The sequence below is a fragment of the Balaenoptera musculus genome, chromosome X, assembly GCF_009873245.2.
Source record: "Balaenoptera musculus isolate JJ_BM4_2016_0621 chromosome X, mBalMus1.pri.v3, whole genome shotgun sequence".
NCBI classification, from domain to species: Eukaryota; Metazoa; Chordata; class Mammalia; order Artiodactyla; family Balaenopteridae; genus Balaenoptera; species Balaenoptera musculus.
This window is the reverse complement of record NC_045806.1, coordinates 94,245,320-94,270,158: the sequence shown is the minus strand read 5'-3', so window position 1 is coordinate 94,270,158 and position 24,839 is coordinate 94,245,320. Positions and strand designations below refer to the sequence as shown.

Below are 24,839 nucleotides of genomic sequence, written 5' to 3'. Positions count from 1 at the left end.
TTAAGCCTGAAGTTACTCAACCTCACTTTTCTCTTCTGAAAGACAGGGATAATCGGAGTACTTACCTCCCTAGAGAAATATAAAGTTTAAACAAAACAGGTAATATGCTCATGCATAGCACAAGATTCAACATATATTAGGCATTCAATAAATATTACCTGCTATTATTATTCATTTTTATTGTTACACACGGGGGACCCAGGGTATATGATCTGCTTCTGTGTACTAAAATTGTAGGTAATAGATACAGCAATGGCCATCCCCTCCCTTATCCCTTCCTCTCTCTTGCCACCCTACTGTTGATATGTAGTAGCAGTTGTGTTAAGTTGTCTGCTATAAGGTCTAATTGACTTTTCTTCAGTTTTATATATGTGTATATTTCCATTAATGATGTACATTATGGTTTCAGTGTGGTTTTCACTTTACATAAATTGTTATAATACTGTAAGAAAAAAAATCACAAGTATGTTTAGAATACGAATTGCTTCCAGATGACAAAATGGTTAATGCGAATAGAAGTGTTAAAAACGGATATTGCAGAATATAACTAAAGTTTGCATTCCTTACCTCACTAGATAGCAGATAAACTCCATAATTGTAGGCCCTCATTCCCCTGAAAACTGACAAAGTATTTATTTTCAAACAGTTTTATTACAATATTTCATCAATTTTGTATTGGTAGATCATCTCCCAGTTACTTTATCACTTGATCCCTTCTGCTCCTATAATCATCATTTGCCAGTTTCAGTTTCCGCTCCATTTGGAAACCATTGTGATGACTTCCTCACTCTCCTGGGGATCTGCTTAGCATATGACCATGGAGTCATCCTTGGGTTCGACATTCACTGCCCTCCAGCCCTCATTAAGCTTCTCATCATTTCTTCCCTCCTGTTTTAGCCCTTTTACTTTTCTAAAACTTTGTCCTCCATGTCCCTTATTTCATAATTTCTCTTATTACTGTTATTACAGAATATCTCCATGTTTCTATACTTTCATATGATATATTTCTTATCTATCATTAGACCAACCTGAATGTGGCAAAGGTTTATATTTCCTTTTGCTCTCTCAATTAAACATCAGAGATTCCAAAGTTGGTCTCAGAGTCTATTTGCTGTGTACATTAAAGTGGAAAGGATCATTTGTTTTATTGTGGTAAACTATACATAACACAAAATTTACCATTTTAACCATTTTTAAAATTAGAGCCCATACAATTAGAGTTTCATATTTTGCAGACCACATTATTTTCAATCCATAACACTGGCAAAGTAGCATCTTTTAGCTATTAAAATTATGGATATTCAGCGGTAATACAAAAGTAATCCAAAAAGCACTGTATTTATGCAGAGATCAACAATTTTAGGTCTGGTGGTAGTCACTCATCACTGTGAATCAAATCAATGAGAACTTTGGAATTTGATAGACTGAACTGTTTCAGTCAGACCACATCAAACTTCAACTCCAGGTTTGCAGCAAATGTAGCAAAGATAATGAGTGACTGTCAACTTCAATGTCAATGATTTCATGAAAAATAATATACCCTCATAGAGCCACATAAACTCAAATATGGCCCAAAGTTTAGTCCCATGGCCAGAGACTTCAGAATTCTTTTAGAATTTATATATTTAGCTCCACATTTCCTAAGACAAGTTATCTCTTTTTGTTGTTGTTGTTTTTTGTTTTTGTTGGTGGTGGTAATTATTAATATACTTTATTATTTTTTTTAACATCTTTATTGGAGTATAATTGCTTTACAATGTTGTGTTAGTTTCTGCTTTATAACAAAGTGAATCAGCTATACATATACCTATATCTCCAAATCTCCTCCCTCTTGCATCTCCCTCCCACCCTCCTTAACCCAACCCTCTAGGTGGTCACAAAGCACCGAGCTGATCTCCCTGTGCTATGCGGCTGCTTCCCACTAGCTATCTGTTTTACATTTGGTAGTATATATAAGTCCATGCCACTCTAACTTCGTCCCAGCTTACCCTTCCCCCTCCCCGTGTCCTCAAGTCCATTCTCTATGTCTGCATCTTTATTCCTGTCCTGCCCGTAGGTTCTTCAGAACCATTTTTTTTTAAAGATTCCATATATATGTGTTAGCATACGGTATTTATTTTTCTCTTTCTGACTTACTTCACTCTGTATGACAGTCTCTAGGAACAGTATGGAGGTTCCTTAAGAAACTAATAATAGAACTACCATACGACCCAGCAATCCCACTACTGGGCATATACCCTGAGAAAACCATAATTCAAAAAGAGTCATGTACCACAGTGTTCATTAGCTCTATTTACAATAGCCAGGATATGGAAGCAACCTAAGTGTCCATCGACAGATGAATGGATAAAGAAGATGTGGTACATATATACAATGGAATATTACTCAGCCATAAAAAGAAATTGAGTTATTTGTAGTGAGGTGGATGGACCTAGACAAGTTATCTTAACAATGACCACAGATAAATTTTAGTTTAGTTTCTCTTCTGAATTGTAACTTCATTTCCGCTAAAGAACTCTGTAATCCTTCCCAACCTGTGAATTATAGATTTTTAAAATCTGTGATTCCATTGTCTCAATTGAGTATAGTCTCTAATTTTCTCTATTCAAATCCACATGTCAAGTTTAAGACTGAATACTCTCACCTTGAACAAATCAGCAATGTCCTTATTTTAGGGGTGTTTTTGTCATTTCAAGTTTAGTGTGTTTGGATAAGAAGCAGAGTCCTGTGAGTTACTGAGGTTCTAATAATTCAGGTATCTCTGAGCACTTCATTCTCAGAGCTCTTGATCTAAGGAAGCAGACTGATAAGTTTTTTCAATAAATATCCATAATCTAGCCATTAAAAAAGTGAAACATACACACAGTGCTTAAGGCCACAAGCATAAAAAAGGTCACGATCATTGTATAATACACTTGATCATCAGTTCTCATCATACAAACTCCTTTTGTAGAATGTGATGGACACAAATAAACAAATGAAAACTAACTTTATCCTTCTATTATATCTATAGCAAATGAACTCAGCTTTGCTATGTTAGATAAAATTCCTCAGATTCCTTGAAGGCATATACTTTATGTGTGCTTACTCATCAAGAAGAAAAATATATTCACATCTTAAGTGAGTCACACTCCAGGGTCTGGTGGAACACATTCAATTTGAGGGTTGCATGTTATGAGCCCCTAAAAAATTGGAGACACTTTCTTAAAGGTGTCTAGATGACCTTTTCTAGATGACCTTCAGGCCCTTAAGAAGGCTAGACAAGAATTATCTCCCAGGACCAGAATTATTCAAAGGAGAAACAACCTGTAGATGGGAATGGGACAACTAAGCTAAAACAGAAATTTTGTCTTCTTTTTCATACTTGATTACATGCTTGATTCCAGTTGGACCATGGGGGTCTTTCTTCTCAGTGTCTATACTCAGAGCAGGAAAAAGCAGATACACCACTTCTCCACTTTCTAGTGTCATGCCTACTGACACCCTGTTCAGTCTTCTTTCAAAGCTTGCTGTGATTCCAACAGGGCAGAAATTCCCAGTACAAATCGAAATTTTCTCAACAGGTGGAGGTATTATAAGGGAGGAACATTAGAGACTCCTTCATCAGGTGAAAGTACCCAAAGATAAGCCTGCTCACATCAAAAGTTGCAAACAGACAATATGTCTCTATGTCTCTTAAACCTTGAGCTACAAAGCTTTATTCAAAAAAACAAAAAAACAAAATATTTTTCTCTATAAAATGAGCTGCAACACAACTGATTTTCCAAAACTGGAAGCTAGGAGTTGCCAATATTAAAAATTTAGAAGATAATGGTTTTAAGAAAAGCCAATGTTTCCCCAAGTTTAAGTAAGAATAAAACTATTTAAAAATGATCAGTATTGCCAGAATTTGTTATCATCTAGAGGCATGTGTATTTATGTGTTTGCAACAACAGATTTTGTTAATGGCATCTTTGATTAAAGGAATCTGAAACACTGAAGTTGTGTTTCCTACCTGTGACTCCCTAGTCTGCTTTACATGAATACTTGTGTTAAACTAAAAAATACCTCTTGAGATGCTTTCAGCATTTTACTAGGGTCTTTAAGATGAAATTGTGACAAGGGGTAAAGAGTTCAGTGGTTTTCCTTACCTTGCTAAAATGCAGTTTCATTCTTCAGAGGTATAAATGGAGATCACCTTCAAAGACTCTTTATTACCCTGAAGAGATGTGACACTTGAGACCGATGGATAGCTGAATCTGTCAATACAAATAGCTCCCAAATAACGTCAGGAACTAAAGGTTATTTTTTCTTTATTTTTAGGGTTTTTTGGTTGGTTGGTTGGTTGGTTGGTTTGTGAGCTAAGGATTACATAGTCAAAAGAAAAACAAGTTTTAAATGAGGGGTAGGGTCCTTGAAAAAAATAAGACGTATACCCTAGATGAAATGGCTAAATACCACTAGTCTATTAAGATATGGCTGTCAATACAAGAACACAATAGTCAGCTTTGATGTAAAAAATAAATCTAGTTGGATAATAGTGGGTTAATGATGTGCAGAGTTTCATAACTTCCTCAGGAACAAAATCTTAGCCTTAAATGGAATATAATTCACTATTTCTTGAAAGGTGGCTTTTTCATTGTTGTTTTTTCCTCATTACTATTCCTAGAAGAACTGAGTAGACTCCCAAGAAGAATTTAACTTGGTGGAGAAAATAAAGCTCAAAAGAATGAAACAAAAACTGATTCCAACTATAAGTTTGACATTGAGTAAAATAAGGAAGCTCTAATCTCTTAGAAAACAGGTATAGAACTACTGGATAATCTTTACATGTCACATAGACTTTCAGGTATTTTCATATAGACATTTTTCAGCTATTCCTAAAAAGTTCTGATTTCATGTATTCTTTCCCATTGTCAGATATATCAACCAAAGTCTTTGAAAACTATATCATTTTGTGTGTTCCTTATTACCATTGAAGGTCGGCAAAAAAGTTATAACTATCATTTGACAAACAGGAAAGAACTATATTTCAGAGATGTGTTAGGACTATCTATCTGACAAAGCCAGAAGAACTTCAGATTCCTGGTATAATACTTTCTCTGAGTATATTCCACCTTCTGTTGAGAGGGGTTCTTTTATGCTGGTTTGGTAGCCTCCAAATTCACCACCAGGTAATTTAAGATGACCACAAGTTCTTTGATTTGTGAATGAAAGTTTATTAGTTAAAATTTGTTAAAACACGTTACAATAAAATGGTATGGACCAATAGCTAATAAGGACTATATTCAATTATAATCTAATAACTAGCAGTAATCATCATACATAAGAATGCAACTAAAAAATAATAAAAAATAAAAAAAGAATGCAACTTATGTAGTTACAACTTCCCACACATTTAGCCAAAGCACACAGGAATGAAGAATTAGATGCTTCCTAATTCACTGCAGTCTACCAGCCTATCTCCCTTAGTTTTCATACCTTAAATTTGTCTTAGAATGGTGAGCCTATCCCCCTCTCTATCCCTCCATGCCATACAAGAATTGACTTTGGTGTTGTTCTCAGGAAGATCCAGAAAAGTTTGGATAAAGGACCGGAGGGGAGACGCAGGATTCCAATCAGAGGTATCCAATCAGTGGACTGCCAAGTTAGTTAATCCATCTTCCTCTAACTGGGCTTTTAAGTGCATGACCTGTGTCAATTGCCAACCAATTATTTCTATCAATATTAACAACTTAGGGTTGGCTAATTTGCATATGACAAAAACAAGGCTTGGTTCATAAATGCGATTAGGAACTAACTCTATACCATGGTTTTCCACCATAAACGGCTGCATAACTGTTGACAACTTGTTACTTTTCTTCTCTCTCCTAAAAATACCTTCCCTACTAGCTCTTATTCCTAAGTATGTTCTTACTTCCTACACTTATTTCTTATCACTATTAACTTTACTTTTAATTCTGTTCTGTAAGAGCAAACATACTTAATACAACAATCCATTGCTTGGAGCAAGGTAACATCTTAACAACTCATAAACATATATAATCACACAATCAAAGCAAACATTGCAATATATTTTATCTAATCCTGAGGTGCCATTATAGCATAATCTTTCCAGATGAACCCATCTAGCCAAGAGGCTAGATAGTTCCGCATATTACACTGTTGTAGCATCTTCCCGTTTGACACCTAAGGACCATGTTGACTATTATGTGTTTCATAGGCTGGTTCAAGCTTTATCTTGTTTCAATGTCTGGAGTAGTCTCACAGATTTCTTTTGATGTATTTTGATGACTTGCTTGAGTAAATATGGTTGATTGTGTTCTCTCATTACTACTAACAATTTTAACAAGCTCACACTAATCTGTTGTGGAATTGTTATGAAGTCCATATTCCAGAGTTCTACTTGGAAGAATAGCTACCCTTCAGTATCCATCTTATTTGAGGTGTACCAGATCTTTCCATTTACAGTTAAAGTGCTCATCAAATAGAATTCATAGCAGATTGATGTTCTCTCCTTGGATATGTTTCCTGCTCTTGCACAAGTATTTATGCCTTGAGTTTCATTTTGACACAAAGTTATAGCCCAATTTCCTGAAGTCCAAATTTCTAGTGGAGAGTGTATATCTTCCCTGACTGTTTCTAAACCTTTAATTAAAGCATAGATTCTATCTTTTAACTTTTATCCAGTTACTGTTATTCTTCATCTTGGTTGCTACATATATAGATTTCCTTATTTAACTCTAATCACTATTTTTCCTTATAAAACTGCTCCTATTGGAATGGTGGGATAAATGGTTACTTCTTGCTTTCCCACTGCTCTATTTAGGTTAATTGGCATAGTTCCTTTGCACTGCATCTATTATTTACCACTTTGGACATAGTGTATAGAGTGGCCTACCCTGGGCAAGTAAGGCTCAGTTTGTCCAGTTATTGCAGCAGTAAAGTCCCTCAATCTGCTGCCTGGTATGGCTTGTAATTATCCACAGTAGTTGCTTGTAATATAACTTTTATTTCTCCTCTTTGTGTCTTTGTTCACCCCTCTAAGTCTCTTGGATCCTCACCTACTCTATCAATCTTCCCACGTAGCAGTCTACTGTGAAACTTTCTCATACTAATATTTTTCAGTAGCTCCATAAGTTCTTCTGATTTTCAAAATGGTCTCTAAAAATACAACAAACTAGTGAATATAAAAAAACAGAAGCAGACTCACAGATATAGAGTGGTTACCAGTGGGGAGATGGGAGAGGGAAGGGGCAAGATAGGGGTAGAAGAGTAAGAGGTACAAACCATTAGGTGTAAAATAAGCTACAAGGATATATTGTACAGCACAGGGAATATAGCCAATATTTTATAATATCTATAAATGGAGTATAACCTTTAAAAATTGGGAATCACTATATTGTATACCTGTAACTTATATAATATTGTACAGCAACTATATTTCAATTTAAAAAAAAAATTTTAAGAGTCTGTAAAAAAAAAAGAGTCTGTGTAGCTTTTCTTGATACAGCAATCTCTTTTTTTTTTTTAACTTTTATTGAAGTATAGTTGCTTTACAATGTTGTGTTAGTTTCTGGTGTACAGCAAACTGATTCAGTAATACATATATATTCTTTTTCATTACAGGTCATTACAAGATATTGAATATACTTCTCTGTGCTATACAGTAGGACCTTGTTGATTATCAATTTTATATATAGTAGTTTGTATCTGCTAATCCCAAACTCCTAATTTATCCCTCCCCCACCCTCTTTCCCCTTTGGTAACCATAAATTTGTTTCCTATGTCTGTGAGTCTGTTTCTGTTTTGTAAATAAGTTCATTTGTATCATTTTTTTTAGATTCCACATATAAGCGATATCATATGATATTGGTCTTTCTCTGGCTTACTTCACTTAGTGGGATAATCTCTAGGTCCATCCATTTTGCTGCACATGGCATTATTTCATTCTTTTTTATGGCTGAGTAGTATTTCATTGTGTGTGTATATATATATATATATATATATATATATATATATATATATATCACATCTTCTTTATTCATTCATCTGTCGATGGACATTTAGGTTGCTTCCATGCCTTGGCTATTAGCTATCTCTTTCTTAAATTTGTTAAATAAACTTATCCTGAAATTCAGTGGCAAAACTGACTTATGTTTCTCCTGCTACTGCTCATCCAAATAAGACCTGGTTATATAGTCTATAATTTTTCCCATTTACCTTTAAAGGTAGCTAATAATCTGTGTATGCAGAGCTCACTTAGTATTAGATGCAGCATCTGTCATGTTGGTTAGCTCTGAAGCCATCTGTATTAAAAGTCTTTTTAATCCCTTTGACTATAATATGCTTTAGGACTCTATGTGAATTGATATAGTCTGGTTTCCCACGAGTGTGGATTGACTTCTACATGTCATTTCTTCACAATTTTCATATACCACTTTGTCTAATGGTATACTTTTATGTCTTTACCTAGTTGCTGCCCATATTGTAAGATGCAAAGGCCATTCTCTAGGAAGAAGGACCGTAGTGTCCACAGGCTTGTATGAAAGGTAGCTATTCTTCCAAATGGAAGTAAGGGTACCCTATGGCATGCAATTAGTATGATCAGTGAATTTCCTGAACGTGTATTTGGTCCCTCTCTGTTTTGATATGGGGGTCTTCCAACTATTGCATTTCCCCCCTCTGGTAGCTGTAGAATTACTGTGGCTATAACCAGTCCACATTTTGTTTAAATTCATTATTGCTCCCATTTCTCAGTAGTAAAGATTTCTGTCAAGGTTGAAGCAGTTTCCCTTATAATAAGCCTATCAGCTATTCTTTATAAATGTAGTTATACCCAAGAAGGTGTACTTTATCTGCTTCTACTTGTGGACCATCATGTCTAAGCCTATGCCATAAGTGTTTGACTTTTCCATAGGCGAATAGTCCTTGTTAGGGCTTTGTCTAGCCCTTCTAGTACTAGTACTTCTCTCCTGTTGTTATTTGGTGTAACTTGCCATTTCCTTTTTTTTTTTTTTTTTTTTTTTTTTTTTTTTTTTTTCTTTAGACATCTTTATTGAAGTATAATTGCCTTACAATAGTGTGTTAGCTTCTGCTTTATAACAAAGTGAATCAGTTATACATATACAATAGGTTCCCATTTCTCTTCCCTCTTGCATCTCCCTCCCTCCCACCCTCCCCATCCCACCCCTCTAGGTGGTCACAAAGCACCGAGTTGATCTCCCTGTGCTATGCGGCTGCTTCCCACTAGCTATCTATTTTACATTTGGTAGTGTATATATGTCCATGACACTCTCTTACCCTGTCCCATCTCACCCCACCCCCTCCCCATATCCTCAAGTCCATTCTCTAGTAGGTCTGTGTCTTTATTCCCGTCTTGCCACTAGGTTCTTCATGGCCTTTTTTTTTTTTTCCTTAGATTCCGTATATATGTGTTAGCATACTGTATTTGTTTTTCTCTTTCTGACTTACTTCACTCTGTATGACAGACTCTAACTCCATCCACCTCATTACAAATACCTCCATTTCATTTCTTTTTATGGCTGAGTAATATTCCATTGTATATATGTGCCACATCTTCTTTATCCATTCATCTGTCGATGGACATTTAGGTTGCTTCCATGTCCTGGCTATTGTAAATAGAGCTGCAATGAACATTGTGGTACATGACACTTTTTGACCTATGGTTTTCTCAGGGTATATACCCAGTAGTGGGATTGCTGGGTCGTATGGTAGTTCTATTTGTAGTTTTTTAAGGAACCTCCATACTGTTCTCCATAGTGGCTGTATCAATTTACATTCCCACCAACAGTGCAAGAGTGTTCCCTTTCCTCCACACCCTCTCCAGCATTTATTGTTTCTAGATTTTTTGATGATGGCCATTCTGACCGGTGTGAGATGATATCTCATTGTAGTTTTGATTTGCATTTCTCTAATGATTAATGATGTTGAGCATTCTTTCATGTGTCTGTAGGCCATCTGTATATCTTCTTTGGAGAAATGTCTATTTAGGTCTTCTGCCCATTTTTGGATTGGGTTGTTCGTTTTTTTGTTATTGAGCTGCATGAGCTGCTTGTAAATCTTGGAGATTAATCCTTTGTCAGTTGCTTCATTTGCAAATATTTTCTCCCATTCTGATGGTTGTCTTTTGGTCTTGTTTATGGTTTCCTTTGCTGTGCAAAAGCTTTTAAGTTTCATTAGGTCCCATTTGTTTATTTGTGTTCTTATTTCCATTTCTCTGGGAGCTGGGTCAAAAAGAATCTTGCTGTGATGTATGTCATAGAGTGTTCTGCCTATGTTTTCCTCTAAGAGTTTGATAGTGTCTGGCCTTACACTTAGGTCTTTAATCCATTTGGAGTTTATTTTTGTGCATGGTGTCAGGGAGTGTTCTAATTTCATACTTTTACATGTAGCTGTCCAATTTTCCCAGCACCACTTATTGAAGAGGCTGTCTTTTCTCCACTGTATATGCTTGCCTCCTTTATCAAAGATAAGGTGACCATATGTGTGTGTGTTTATCTCTGGGCTTTCTATCCTGTTCCATTGATCTATATTTCTGTTTTTGTGCCAGTACCAAACTGTCTTGATTACTGAAGCTTTGTAGTATAGTCTGAAGTCAGGGAGTCTGATTCCCCCAGCTCCATTTTTCGTTCTCAAGATTGCTTTGGCTATTCGGGGTCTTTTGTGTTTCCATACAAATTGTGAAATTTTTTGTTCTAGTTCTGTGAAAAATGCCAGTGGTAGTTTGATAGGGATTGCATTGAATCTGTAGATTGCTTTGGGTAGTAGAGTCATTTTCACAATGTTGATTCTTCCAATCCAGGAACATGGTATATCTCTCCATCTATTTGTATCGTCTTTAATTTCTTTCATCAGTGTCTTATAATTTTCTGCATACAGGTCTTTTGTCTCCTTAGGTAGGTTTATTCCTAGATATCTTATTCTTTTTGTTGCAATGGTAAACGGGAGTGTTTTCTTAATTTCACTTTCAGATTTTTCGTCATTAGTGTATAGAAATGCAAGCGATTTCTGTGCATTAATTTTGTATCCTGCTACTTTACCAAATTCATTGATTAGCTCTAGGAGTTTTCTGGTAGCATCTTTAGGATTCTCTATGTATAGTATCATGTCATCTGCAAATAGTGACAGCTTTACTTCTTCTTTTCCGATTTGGATTCCTTTTATTTCTTTGTCTTCTCTGATTGCTGTGGCTAACACTTCCAAAACTATGTTGAATAATAGTGGTGAGAGTGGGCAACCTTGTCTTGTTCCTGATCTTAGTGGAAATGGTTTCAGTTTTTCACCATTGAGGACAATGTTGGCTGTGGGTTTGTCATATATGGCCTTTATTATGTTGAGGAAAGTTCCCTCTATGCCTACTTTCTGCAGGGCTTTTATCATAAATGGGTGTTGAATTTTGTCGAAAGCTTTCTCTGCATCTATTGAGATGATCATATGGTTTTTCTCCTTCAATTTGTTAATATGGTGTATCACATTGATTGCCATTTCCTTTTGAGCAACAATGTTGCAGAGTAGTTGTGATATGGGTCAGCATTTGAGGGAACAGTCCTGCATTGGAACTTCTTGGCCTCAGCTTTTTCAAAGGTTTCTCCCTGGCAAGAGTTATCTGTAAAGCTTTCTGCACTTTTATTATCTGGTAGATGGCTGCATTTTAGAATTATTTCCCCCAGTCTGCTATAGCATCCTTTGGCTGACACATTCTGTCCGAAAGGCCTAGTAAGTAGTTCTATCTTTTCAAGTAAAAGTGCCCCAATATTGTCCTATTAATGTGAATGTATTCACTATACTGCCATCCTGGAGGATATTCCCCTTTTAGTTTCCGCTCATTGTAGAACGGTGAAATTGGGTCCCAAGATGTGATAGAGTTCATCAGGTCTTCACTCTATTGTTAGGTAAGGAGTTTCTTTTCTTTGCTAGTGTTTGCTCCTATTATCAGAAATCCTAACAGGAGAACAAGTACAGGTAAAGAAAGAACCCTATTGCTAAAGTCAGAGCTTTTTGTATAAATAAATACAAAGAAGAAAAGAGACCAGCCTCTGCCAGAAGCAAATCAAATAGTGCTTGTTCTATAATAGATTAGTAATGAAACTGTGCATAACTAGGAGAAAAACTGTTATTGCTAACATTCAGAAAAATTAGAATATATTTGACACAGAGAAATGATCACTTTTCACATGCTGGTGGAGGCAAATGAGGTTTTATCTACTTAAGTCATTGTTAATATTAAAGAGTACTTCTTCATATAATTCATCTATGTCTAACATAGCTTGATCTGTATCCAAGGTTAAGTCTTCGTCTTCTCCTTGTGTAAGTATTGATTCTAAGTCTGAGAGATCAGGAAGGTCTGATAGTGAAGCTTCTTCGGAAAGAGGTGCATCTGTTTCTATCTGTTCTGCTCTGTCATCTTGCTCTTCACGAGGAACTGGTCCTTGTGAAATCAACTGTAGAAGCTCTTCAGCTATTTCAGTTAACTGGGCTATACAATCAACAAGTCTACCAACTAGTACAGGGATTGACACAGACTCCATGCCTCTGTGCTTTCCTCAGTAGATAAAATATTACTAAAAGCTGTAGTAAATGGGCTCTTGGTGACAATGGATCCTATGGGGCTGGCAATGGTTCTGTGGTTGGTTTGGTTGAGAAATGAGGCTGTTGATATGATGATGATGATGATCAAGTACAGAATGAGGCCAGCGGTCCTACAGTACTTTTTGATAAATTTGGTGAACCTCCCACAAAATTTACATGTGGTTCTCTTGTTTGTGTTGGTAGTGAACTGCTAATATAATGACCATCAGACAGATTGCCACAGCCAAGAGAAAACAGAAAAGCAGATCTAATAATAGAAAAGAGAAATATAAAGTTAGTATCCTTGAGCCTTTCTCCATCATACAGTTTCTGGCTATAGGATAACATGAAAATGTACCCCTAGCTATTGCTCCTCGTATTTTGATGGCCTTATGAGGGTCTACTACTCATAGTCCCCTTTACACTTCTCATGGTCTTTACCTCTTATGGGATTTGAGAACAAAGTGAGCATAGGTAGTTTGTCTATCTTTCTTGAACATCTCTATTGAGGAGGAGACATACACTCAGAGCCTTTCAATTAATCCTGTTTTATTAGTACCTTTGCCTCATTACCATTTATATCTGGTGCTGCTAAGTTCTTTCTGTGTTTTTAATAATTCATTCATTAAAGTTTCCGATTGCCCCTGCAGTCTGGGGAATTTATGGTAAATGAAAGTCCCACATTCTCTGTCTTTTCCCAAATTTTGTATAACTTCTGTTATAAAATTAGTTCTTTGGTCATTTCCTATCACTGCCAATATTTCATATCTAGCAGCTATTTCTCCCAAATTTGGCTAAAGCCATGGTCATACTATTCTCATCTGTATGTCTGTGTGCTCTACAAGCCCTATTCCTAAGTTTATACCTCTTTAAGGTAATATTCCTTGTTTAAAAATCTAGAGAATGGCCCAATATAATCTACCTATCACACTTTTCTGGTTTACCATCCCCCACTCCCCTTAAAAATGAGTTTGTTGAGGCTTCAAGTTTTTAGTAATTCAACATAGCTCATATTGCTTACTCGTTTCTTTGATTCATAGGTTTTTTTGTCCACTCTTTCTCCTCTGCTTACCTAGAATATTAATGTCCACATGCCCTGAGCTTTCACATGCCCAATCTGCAACCTTAAATTGAACTGACAAGGGACCTGAGTTGAGACTTGGAGTTCCCAAGACTGCAGAGTCTGTATTAGTTTTGACGGGGGTCAGATTGTCTCCTCTCTTATTCTAAATAGATTATTCTGTCTTTCCATTCTGATGAGCTGGTACATGTCCTACATGAATTGCTAAATTCCTTTCATTGATTTCTTTTCATATCTCCCTTCACCAGATTGTTTTTCCTGCAGTAGGACAGTCTGTAATTTTCTATTTATTAGAACATATATCTCCAGTCCACAGCTGATTAGTGTAGCTATGTTCTTTTGGCCAGTTGTTTTCTTGGGCATATATACACATTAAATTTCTAACTACCAGTCCTGCAAATTGAACTGGTTTCCTCTCTCCAGCCTCAGTCAAGTTTTCCCAGTGGAGAGTATTAGGAAGCAACCATCCACCTCCCTCTTTTAGGATACTGCCAAATCTATCTTTGCCCTGTTTCCAGCAGTTCTGACCAGAGTGGGGCCCAGCAAGCCACAGGCTTTACCCCAGCTACTTGTACTCCTTAGGCCTTTATTGGAGTAGAGCAAATCATCCGCCAGATGGTCTGTGATTTTCACATGGAGCTTGCTAGCTTCCACAGGGTGTGGTTTGACCCACTTGGTTATATACTATCTTCACCTAGTATAAGTCCTATCAGAACCTCACATTTGTTTTTTGCCCAAAATCCTGACAGTAGACATGGGGTTTGCCCTGATGATAAGGGTCCTAACCGTAATAACCAGAAGGCATGATTTTGGTTGGAGGCAACTTCCATCTGAAATATGGGAGAATCGGTACTAGATGCATGGCAGTTTATTAACTCACAGGATCTCTGCTTTTTGATTAGAGAAAAAGCAATCTAGTGGAAGGAAATAATGGTAAAAAATCATGAGAGGAATTTGGCATTAATGTAGAGCACGAATCAGCTCATCAGAAGAAATACACAGAGTAAGGTGTGTGTTAAATAGTAGTAGAGAGCACCATCAAACTTTTCAAAGGAAGCGATAAACTACTATAGTGCCCATAGCCCAAGGGCACAAGAGGGTAATAGGAACATACTCACACAAAACCTATTTAACTTCTGGCTTCCCTTTCACCCAGTTTCTTTTCTCAGCTTCTCTACCTCCCTCTAGGACTCTGTTATTAATCTTCTTTGTTGATACACCTCCATTTATTCACCTATGTGTTTCATTCTATTTCATTCTCTCTGTATCTCCATCTTCCACTACCCCTTCCCATCATCTTTTCTTCCATCTCTCCCTAAGCTGGCCAAAATTTAGAAACAAATTATAGTCCATTAATCAAATAGATGTATTTACAGAGTTTTACATGACACAATCTAAATATAAAAAGCAGAGAGGTAGAACACTTCATATGTTGCTATCTTATAAAGACAAATGTAGTTATCTATTATTTATGCAACCCTTGGTTTATTTTTTCTATCTCTTGGTCACCTTTGATGGGAAAAAAACATTCCTGACCTAGCCTTAACCCTGTTGACCACTGTGTTAGCTAATCCACAATTCCTATCTTCAAAGCATCTTGGAACCTAGGAGCTGGGGATGGGGCGAGGGCAGGGAGGGTGTTGAGAAATTAGCAAGTACTGCAGTGCTAGGAAATAGTAAGTGTATAGCATCAGCTTATTCCAGTTATGACAATTTCCAGAGCAACCAAACCCTGACCCTAAGGTGTTTGCCTAAAGGTGTATTTTGGATAGTTTGCACCTAGCCCCAACTCACCTTAAGGACCCTTTTATTAGCTGTTCCTTCTGCCTAGAATCCCTTTCCCCCAGAAAAAAAAAATGGCTTCTTGTCATTCTGGTCTCAGCTCAAATATCATCTCCTCAGATTTCAGACCCTCCAACCTGAAAAAGCCTCTTAATCATCCCTTTCTCATTTTGCATACAGTGCATTTTTACATTATAGCACCTATAATCACCTCATATTTTCTTGTTTATTCATTTGTTTTTCTGTCTGTCACCCCACCCCACATACATATAGACTAAAATGAAGTTCCATGAGATTAGGAAGCTTGTCTGTTTTGTTTTCTGCTGTATACCCAAGGCATAGAAGAGAGGCTGCCGCATAGTAGGTAACCGGTAAGTATTGTTAAAGAAAGAAAGGAAGGGAAGAAGGGAGGGAGGAACAACTTTTAACTCTTTCATTCAGTAAATATTATCAAGTGTCAAATATTCATGGATAGCAGGGGGTACAAAGATAAAACAATTCATCAAAACACATGGTTAATAAAATGAGCGGGCAACGCACAGAGAAAGTATTCACAAAAAATATATCTGACAAAGAACTTGTAACAAGAATATATAAAGCGCTCCTACAACTCAATAATAAAAAGACAAACAAACCAATTAAAAATGGGCAAATGGGCTTCCCTGGTGGCGCAGTGGTTGAGAATCTGCCTGCCAATGCAGGGGACACGGGTTCGAGCCCTGGTCTGGGAAGATCCCACATGCCACAGAGCAACTGGGCCCGTGAGCCACAATTACTGAGCCTGCGCATCTGGAGCCTGTGCTCCGCAACAAGAGAGGCCGTGATAGTGAGAGGCCCGCGCACCGTGATGAAGAGTGGCCCCCGCTTGCCACAACTAGAGAAAGCCCTCGCACAGAAACGAAGACCCAACACAGCCATAAAATAAAAAATAAATTAATTAATTAATTTTAAAAAAAATTAAAAAAAAAAAAGTGGGCAAAAGAGTTGAACAAACAAACATTTCACAAAGGGAGAAAAATAAATAGCTAATAAGCACATGAAAACATATTCAATATCATTAGTCATCAGGGAAATGCAAATTAACATCACAATGAGATACCACAATACACTCACTAGACTGGTTAAAATTAAAGACTGACAACATCAAATGTTGACAAAGATGTAGAGGAACCAGAATTCTCACACATGCTTATGGGAGTATAAAATGATACAACCTCTTTGAAAACGTCTGGCAGTTTCTTATAAAACCAGGCAAGTACCTATCCAGTCCTGGCAATTCTACTCTGAGGCATTTACCCAAGAGAAATGAAAGTTCACAGAAAGATTTTTATAAGAATGGTTATAGCAGCTTCATGCATAATAGCCAAAAAAAGTGGAAAGAGCCCAGATGTCAATCAAAAGGAGAATAGATAAACAAACTGTGATATATTCATACAATATGATACTAATTAGCAATAAAAAGAAATCCACTACTGATAGGGATAACAACATGAATGGATATCAAAAACATTGTACTTAATGAAAGAAGCCAGACACAAAAGAATATATATTGTATGATTCTATTCATATGCAATTCTAGAAAATGCAAAATGATCTACGGTGGAAAAATCAAAATAGCAATTGCATCTAGGGGAGTGGAAACTGACTGGAAGAGGCTAAGAGAACTTTCTGAGGTGATGGGTTATACAAGATTACGCATTTTTCAAAACTCACTGAATGGTACTCTTAATATTTGTGCATCCCGCTGTATGTAAATTTTACTCACCCCCAAAAAGTGACCAAGCATGATCCCCAGCCTCAAAAACTATATATCAGATGAGATGACATGGCCATAAGTATTCTAATAAATGTTCACATTTATTGAAGACCTATTACACTTCAGGTACTTTCTTTTTTAATATTAGTACATTTAATCCACTTGATAACCCTGTGACATTACAGATGAAAAAATTGAGGAACAGAGAAATTAAGTAAATTGCCCACCGCCACATGGTAAGTGAAGACACAGAATTGGAAGTCAGCCCAGGTATGATTCCTAAAGTCCTGTGCCAAAGGGCACAAATTCAGGTGCCTATAGGAGGAAAATTTGCCTTATTCAGGCCAGAGCTGACATCACATTCTAAGCAGGAATAGAACTCAAAATGTTAATCTCATTTCCCATCCCTGGAAACTGGCTGAATTCCAAGTTGACTGTGAGTCCCAAAGCAGAGGGATGGAGAGAGCCAGCTCAGTCCCCTCAGCAATCTCCATCATCTGTGACAGGAATGTTGTGTCCATTTTACCTGCCCCTCCCCTGACCTACTGAATTGGCCCACTCATAAACTACTCACCTGTGATAGAGCCAAGATGGATGAGAGGGTCAAGGTTATGCCTATCAAACGTTTACTGGACTTTCGCTTTCAAATGGGATGTGAACGCTCCCGTCACAACTAAAAAACAACAACAAAATGATAAACTACAAAATTAATAGGTTTTAAAGATATCTGCGATCTGTGGAAACAAGGACAAGATGAACTAAAATTTCAGAGAGTGAAGAGTCTTTCATAAGAATGCTGATAATCACAGACTTTTTTTCTTCACTGAGACATTTGCTAATTCTGGGCACAAGTTGAAGATGAGGTTTGGCACCAAGGCAGAGGGAGTCTACTGAGGAAAATGAGAAATCTGCATAAAGTTTGAGGCTAGCATAATGGATTGGAAATTTGAGAAGCCTGAAATGCAGGGCTAATTTTCCTCACCTGAAGTTAGCTGAGGTCTAGCCTAGCACATGCGTGGAAAAGTCTGAGTGAAGTCTCCCAAGCCTCGCGGTACTTTGGAGACAAATTCTCACTCGAGGGAGGGAGACTGCCACAAATACGCTACTGGTCTCTCCCTCAAACGATTTTGAAGTTGAGAGGACATGGGGAGGCTAATGAGTTAATAAGCTCAAAACCATCCCCAAAGGGCATTTTAGGCAAAGTGATTCTAAAATGTATAAGGATATATAAAGGGCTTAGTATAGCCAAAACATCTTAAGGAAGAACAAAATTGGAGGACGTATACTACCAGATATCAAGGCTAGCTATGCAGCTACAGTTATATGACAGCATGGTACTGACACAAGAACAAACAAATAAATCAGTGGAACCATGACCCTTACCTCACACTGGATATAATAATAATAATAATAATAATAATAATAATAATAATAATAATGATAATAATTTGAAATGGACCATAGACCTAGACATGAAAGGTAAAACTGTAAATCTTCTAAATCAAACCGTTGGCAAATATCTTTGTGACCTTCAGTAGTTAAAGATTTCTTATTCAACACAAAAGCATTAACTATGAAAAAAGATTGATAAATTGGATTTCATTAAAATTAAGAACTTCAGTTTATCAAAAGGCACCTTAAGAGGGTGAAAAGGCCAACTACAGATTGGGAGAAAATATTCACAATACATATATTTAACAAAGGACTTGTATCTAATATATACATATATTTTAAACTCCTTCAAATTAATAAGAAATAGACAGTCCAATTTTTAAAAATAGAACAAAGAATCGAATAGCACTTCACAGATGAGAACTTTCAAGTGGCCTACAAACATATGAATAGATTTTCGTCATTATTGCTCAGGAGGAAAATGCAAATTAAAATGACAATGAGACACACAAAACCCCACCAGAATAGCTAAAATTGAAAAAACAGAAAAAAACCTGACAATACCAAGCACTGAGAAGAACATGGAGCAACTGGAACTCTCATACATTATTGGTGAAAGTGTTAACTGGTACAACTTCCTTGGGACTGTTGGGCAGTGTCTACTAAAACTAAACATGCCTCTATTGAATGGCCTTGTCGTTCTACTCCTAAGTATATAAAATAAAAGATTACAAATGTCCACAAAAATACATGTACGAGAATGTTGAAAGAAACCAGATGCCTAAAAGTACATACCATATAATTCCATTTATATGAAATTTAAGATCAGGCAAATGTATCTGTAGAACAAAGGTGAATGTAGTAGTTACCTCTTGTGGGGGGCGGGTGGTTATTGACTGGGAAGAAATGTGAGGAAGCCTTCTGGGATGCTGGAAATATTCTGTCAATATAATTACGTATGTTTTTTTTTTTAAAGCATTCCGCTGTACCCTTAAAATTGATGTACTTCACCTTATGTACGCTATATCTCAAAAAATTGTTCTTTTTTTAATTTTGGGTTTCCTTCCTATAAAACCAGTAAGGACAGCAAGACAGTGATGAGAGTCTTGTCAGGGTTCAGCAAGCTGGTCATCACAGAATGGAAATGGAATGAAGTCTGAAGGTACAGAGAAGGGTCCTTGGCCTACTTCATGGCAGAGCTAAGTAAAGCAAGAGACCCTTGTAGCTGGATGGAGTTGTAAATTGACAGAAGATGAGATAAGCCACATCTTATAGGTAGCTCAGAAAGACGGCTGGGGCAGAGGCCATGCTGTCCATCTGATAACTAGAATCTTTAACCCCGTAGACTTTTATTAATCTCACCCTTATAACATTTTTGTCAGCACAACTAATCAAAAGCCACCATTTTTCTTTTAGCAGATAGTCCTACCCTGCTATTTTGTGATGCTTGTAGCTGGCAAACTGGCAATAAGTGTCTAACAGTAGGGTGGAAAAGGAGCAAAGGAATCCAAATCCTCTGGGTCTATGTTTATAGTCGATAAGTTTCTCTGCATCAGGCAAGGTAAATTAGTTCATATCCAACGGGAAGAGAGGTAGTTATGTGGGAGAGATTAAAATGTGCCTTTGGTGAGTATAGGTGCCAGCTTCCTATTTACAAACAGTAAATTTTTTAACAATGCTCCCATTTCTAATGCTGCAGTACCATTTGGATACATGCATTCAACACAGATTTTTTAAAAACACCAACAATATTGTAAAGTAATTATACTACAATAAAGATATTAAATAAATAAATTAAATAAAAACACCCCCAGACGCTACTTCTCATTGCCCTACCCACCCCTGAGGAAACATCAAGAGGTCCTTGTTCCCAAAGGGCAAATTTTATAATTTTGACATAGCAGGAGCTCTCCGAGGGGCTACAATGAACAAAGCAACAGGATCTGCCCTTTAAACTCTTTTTTTTCTTAAAGAAAAATAAAAGCTACAAACCTTTGCGTTAAAAAATAATAATAAAAAACTGCGTGCAATAAGGCATTTGCCTGTTATAGGATCTGACATTTAAAATCCCCATGAACCATATTTAATTTATCAAGAAAGAAAGGAAAGAATTGTGTGGCTGAAGAGCTAAACATGGCCCCTTCTTGAAAATATATGAAAAATTCAAAACAGAAACTGAAAAAATGGAGGGTAGGAAATGTCCTTATGGTCAATTTAGACCAGATTCTACTGAATTACTTTCTTCCTCCTCCAAAGTTGCTCACTGCTGCAGAGAGAATCACAGATTCTTGCTTGCCCTTCAGAAAAACAACTTCGTCACTGGAGAAAAACAGCCACTTTTGAAAATATGTCTCTTGGTTATTTTCCTAGACAGACAAATAGTTTCCTCAGTCTTCAAACATGAGGACAGCAACCCCATCTTGACTTGGTGGGACTCTGCACGGGCTTGTCCCTGAATCTCGGCTGTTATGAGAAACCCACAGGCTCCCAGAGAGCCAGAAAAGAGCTGTAATGCTTCTAGAAAGATTCTTGGCTTTTAAATATTACCAGTGCAGAAGGCGAGGTCTAATATAAGGGAAATAAAACCAAAACTTAGAGGTAAAAGGAAAAGGGATTTTATTCCCGAGTCTTCCCTCAGCTTTCTGAGAGGGAAAAAGGAAAATTGTTTTCGTTTGTTTGTATATTTTCTTTGGGAGACACGGTAAAATGATGCTAGTGGTTGGAATAGTAGGATCTGTGTCAAACAGACCTATATTTGAATTATAAATTTTTCACTTACTAACTAGAAGTTTGCTAAACTACTCTGCCTCAGTTTCCTCATCTGTAAAATGAAGATAATAAAAGTTGTGAGAATTACGTGAGTTAACACATGCAACGAGTTTAGAATGGTGCCTGGTATATAATAAGTTCTTAATAAATGCTAGCTAATATAATTGTTCTGGAGAAAATTCTGGGATCCAGGAAACAGTGTGTGGTGCATCCTGGGTACTGACTAGTGATCCCTGGAAGGTGGAGGGGGCAGTCGGGGTGAGACAACTGCAGGCATTACAGAAACTGGAAGGAAGTACCAGAGATATAAGTCATCTCATAGTTAGAACCAACATGACTATACACTTGGATAAAGATGTGAGGGAGCTGTCTTGTGGCCCTAATTCACACGTAACCCTTTCGGAAGACGTAAGACCAGTCACGTAGGGACTGCTTGAGGATTCGTGGATCTTCCTGGCCTACTTCACTCTCCCCTTTGCAGCCCTTGCTCACTCTGGCTTTGAGCTCTGGGAGGTGAAAACTGACTACACTTCAGGCTGCCCATTGGTTATTCCTCCCACACATGGCAAGCTGCGTGGAGAAGGCCCTCCACTTGGTATTATGGCAATGAATCTTTCAAAGCATTAACTAGCTGTTCCTTGGAAACATCCTCCGTTGACCCTTGAACAACACGGGGGTTAATCCACCTATAACTTACAGGTGGCCCTCCACATCCGTGGTTCCTCCACATATGCCGATTCAACCAACCACAGCCCATGTAGTTCTGTAGTGTTTATAATACTGTTGAAAAAATCCGCATATAGGTGGACTGTTCAAGGATCAAACCGTACCTGGAAAGTAACTGGCAAGATAATGAAGGCCATGACCCCGTGTCTAGAAAGGCTTTACCTGAACCAGCCCAGATTCTCAGATCTTCCTATGTGAATCATTTGGGTAAGAAAGGAAGCATCATACAAATACCATTGTATACTTTGTATCCCTAACCATCCTAGCCCAGATTTAGTACTGAGCTTCAAGAATACCTCTCAGAAATTTGACAAGAGCAAGACAAAGCACCAGTAGTGGCCTCCTCTCGGTTTCCGTGGCAAATGCCAGCTTGCCAGGAGAGCCCCAGTTCATTTATTTTACCACCTGGAAAGAAGATCAGAAGTCATACATTTCTTCCTTCTGCCTGCAAATGTACTTACTGCTTATCCACCAAAAGAAAACTGCTTCTGTTTTTAACGGTCTCAAAATAAGATTCCATAACCTCCCTTGGTAGCTCATTCCGGTGTTTCATAGTTTCCTCCTTCTGCTAATTATATCCTCAAGCACCTTCACATACATTAATTTATTTAATCCCATAGCAATCCCGCACAGCAAGGATTATCCCTATTTTACAGCTGAGGAAGTGAAGAACCAAAGAGGGTAAGAGATGTGCCAAGATTACATACCTGGTTAGTAGCAGAGCAAGAGTAGGAATCTGATTCTTCAGTCTCTCAGCCCTCTGTGCTCTCCCTTACACTGTGGTCTGCCTAGTGATGCTCTGGGGAGCTCCAGATCACCAGCAGAATATGAAGCAGCGTTAAGATGTCAACAAGAACACAAGACAGCTGTGGTGGGTGGCTTACCAAGTGGATTGTAGGCCATAGGCCCCCTGGAGGATGACCATTTCATTGTCTTCATCCCTAAATACTATTGTTCTCAGAGTGCACCTACAGTTAGAATGTTCTAGTAAAAAGATACCAAAAACCTAAACGAACATTCAAATCACCTTAAGACCATATGCTGATCTATGAAAATTAAAAATAAGACAAGAGTACTTGGTCTCCTGTTTTCAAACTTCTCCATTTTTGACCTCTGAGATAAACATAATCAGAATAAATTGGAGGAAGTGAGGTAGAAAAAAATCTTTCCTAATATCCCAAAAAGAATAATGCTTTGCCCTTGGGCATGAATTTATTCTTTCCTCTCCCTCTGAAGACCTCATTCTTTTACCTCTCGAGGTTCAGAAAGAGGCCAACAGTTAGCATTTTAAGCATGGGTAAAGAGCAAAACCCATCCCCTATATGCTTAACACTCAGAAAAGCACACCAGGGCCCCCTCCCTGTCCTCTGGCGAGAGCCTTCCCAATACCAGACCAGCGTGCTGCTCAAGCAAAGCACTGGATGGAGTTGTCCTGATAGGATTCCTTACACGATTTCCTTTTTAGTATTACCTAGAGGCAGGGGATTCTCAAGGCAGTTTTGCTCAACAAGAACAAAATCTCTCTCTCATCTCTTGTGACTGATATTACCAGGTTAAATATTTCTGCTCTAAAACATACGTTTAATTGAATATAATGGCCACTCCACCTAACTACCCTTGTCAAAGTCGCCAGTGACTTCCACACTACTAAATTCAGTGGTTAATTCCCAGTTCTCATCTTACTTGTCCTATAGGCAGCATCTGACATGACCACTCTCCAAGTCCTCTGATTTTTGGTCTATAGTCGCCTCCTTGATGATTTCATACAGGCTGTAAATAACACCTATCTACCAATGAATCCCAAATTTATTTAGCTAGCTCAGACCTTTCTCCAGAATCTCATACTTGTGTATCTAAGTGCCTTCACAATGATTTCTGATATCTAAAACTCAATATTTCCAAAACTGGGTCCTTGGTCTTCCCTCCAAATCCTACTCCACCTATAGCCTTCTCCATCTGAAGTCGATAGCAACTCTGTCCTTCTAACTACTCAGGCTAAACGAGCTTGAGTTTATCTTTGACTCTTTTCTTTTTCCCACAATCCACATCCAATCCACCAGGATACCCTGTTGGCTTTGCCTTCAGAATATATCCAAAGTCTAACAACTTGTCATTGTGAGCCACCATCATCCACCTGTCACTTTATTTCAACAGCCTCCTAACAGGATTCTCTTTGCCTCACTCCAGTCTCTTCTCAATACAACAGCCAGAGTGATCCCTTTAGACTGTGAGTCAGATCATGTCACTCCTCCTGTACTGTCTCTGCATTTCCTTCAGCATAAAACCTAGATCCTTATAACAGCCTACATGGCACCCTGTGATATAATGTGCAACTTCATCTTCTACTTCTCTCTCCCTCCCTCCATTCCAGCCACGCTGGCCTCTGTCATTCCCCAAACTCACCAGGCACATTTCCTCTTTAGGCGCTTTGCACTGGCAATTCCTTCTGCCTGGAATGTTCTTTACTCAGATATCTGGATGGCTAAATCCCTCACCAACTTCAAACCCTTTCTTACATCTCACCTTTTCAATGAGAGCTACACTTAGCACAGTTTCAAAAATTGAACCTCCCCCTCCCAACCTGGCACTCCTAGTCTTCCTTATTCTGCTCTACTTTTTCAATTTTCTTGGAACTTATCACCTTCTGTACATATTATATGGTTTACTTGTTCATTATGACTATTATTTATTTTATGGCTCCCCTCTCTAGAAGGTAAGCTCCATGAAAGCAGTGATCTCTATTTTGTTCAAGTGTAAGAAGAG

At 37.6% G+C, this 24,839-nt stretch overlaps 2 protein-coding genes across 2 annotated transcripts in view; one reads left to right on the top strand and one right to left on the bottom strand.

Moving 5' to 3' along the window:
• TRPC5 (transient receptor potential cation channel subfamily C member 5) overlaps window positions 1-24,839 on the top strand; it is a 138,480-nt gene that overhangs the window by 28,954 nt on the left and 84,687 nt on the right. The window lies entirely within an intron of this gene.
• On the bottom strand, window positions 12,201-12,530 carry TRPC5OS (TRPC5 opposite strand). Its single transcript, XM_036840441.1, has one exon. The coding sequence runs from the start codon at window positions 12,528-12,530 to the stop codon at window positions 12,201-12,203; it is 330 nt and encodes a 109-aa protein (XP_036696336.1).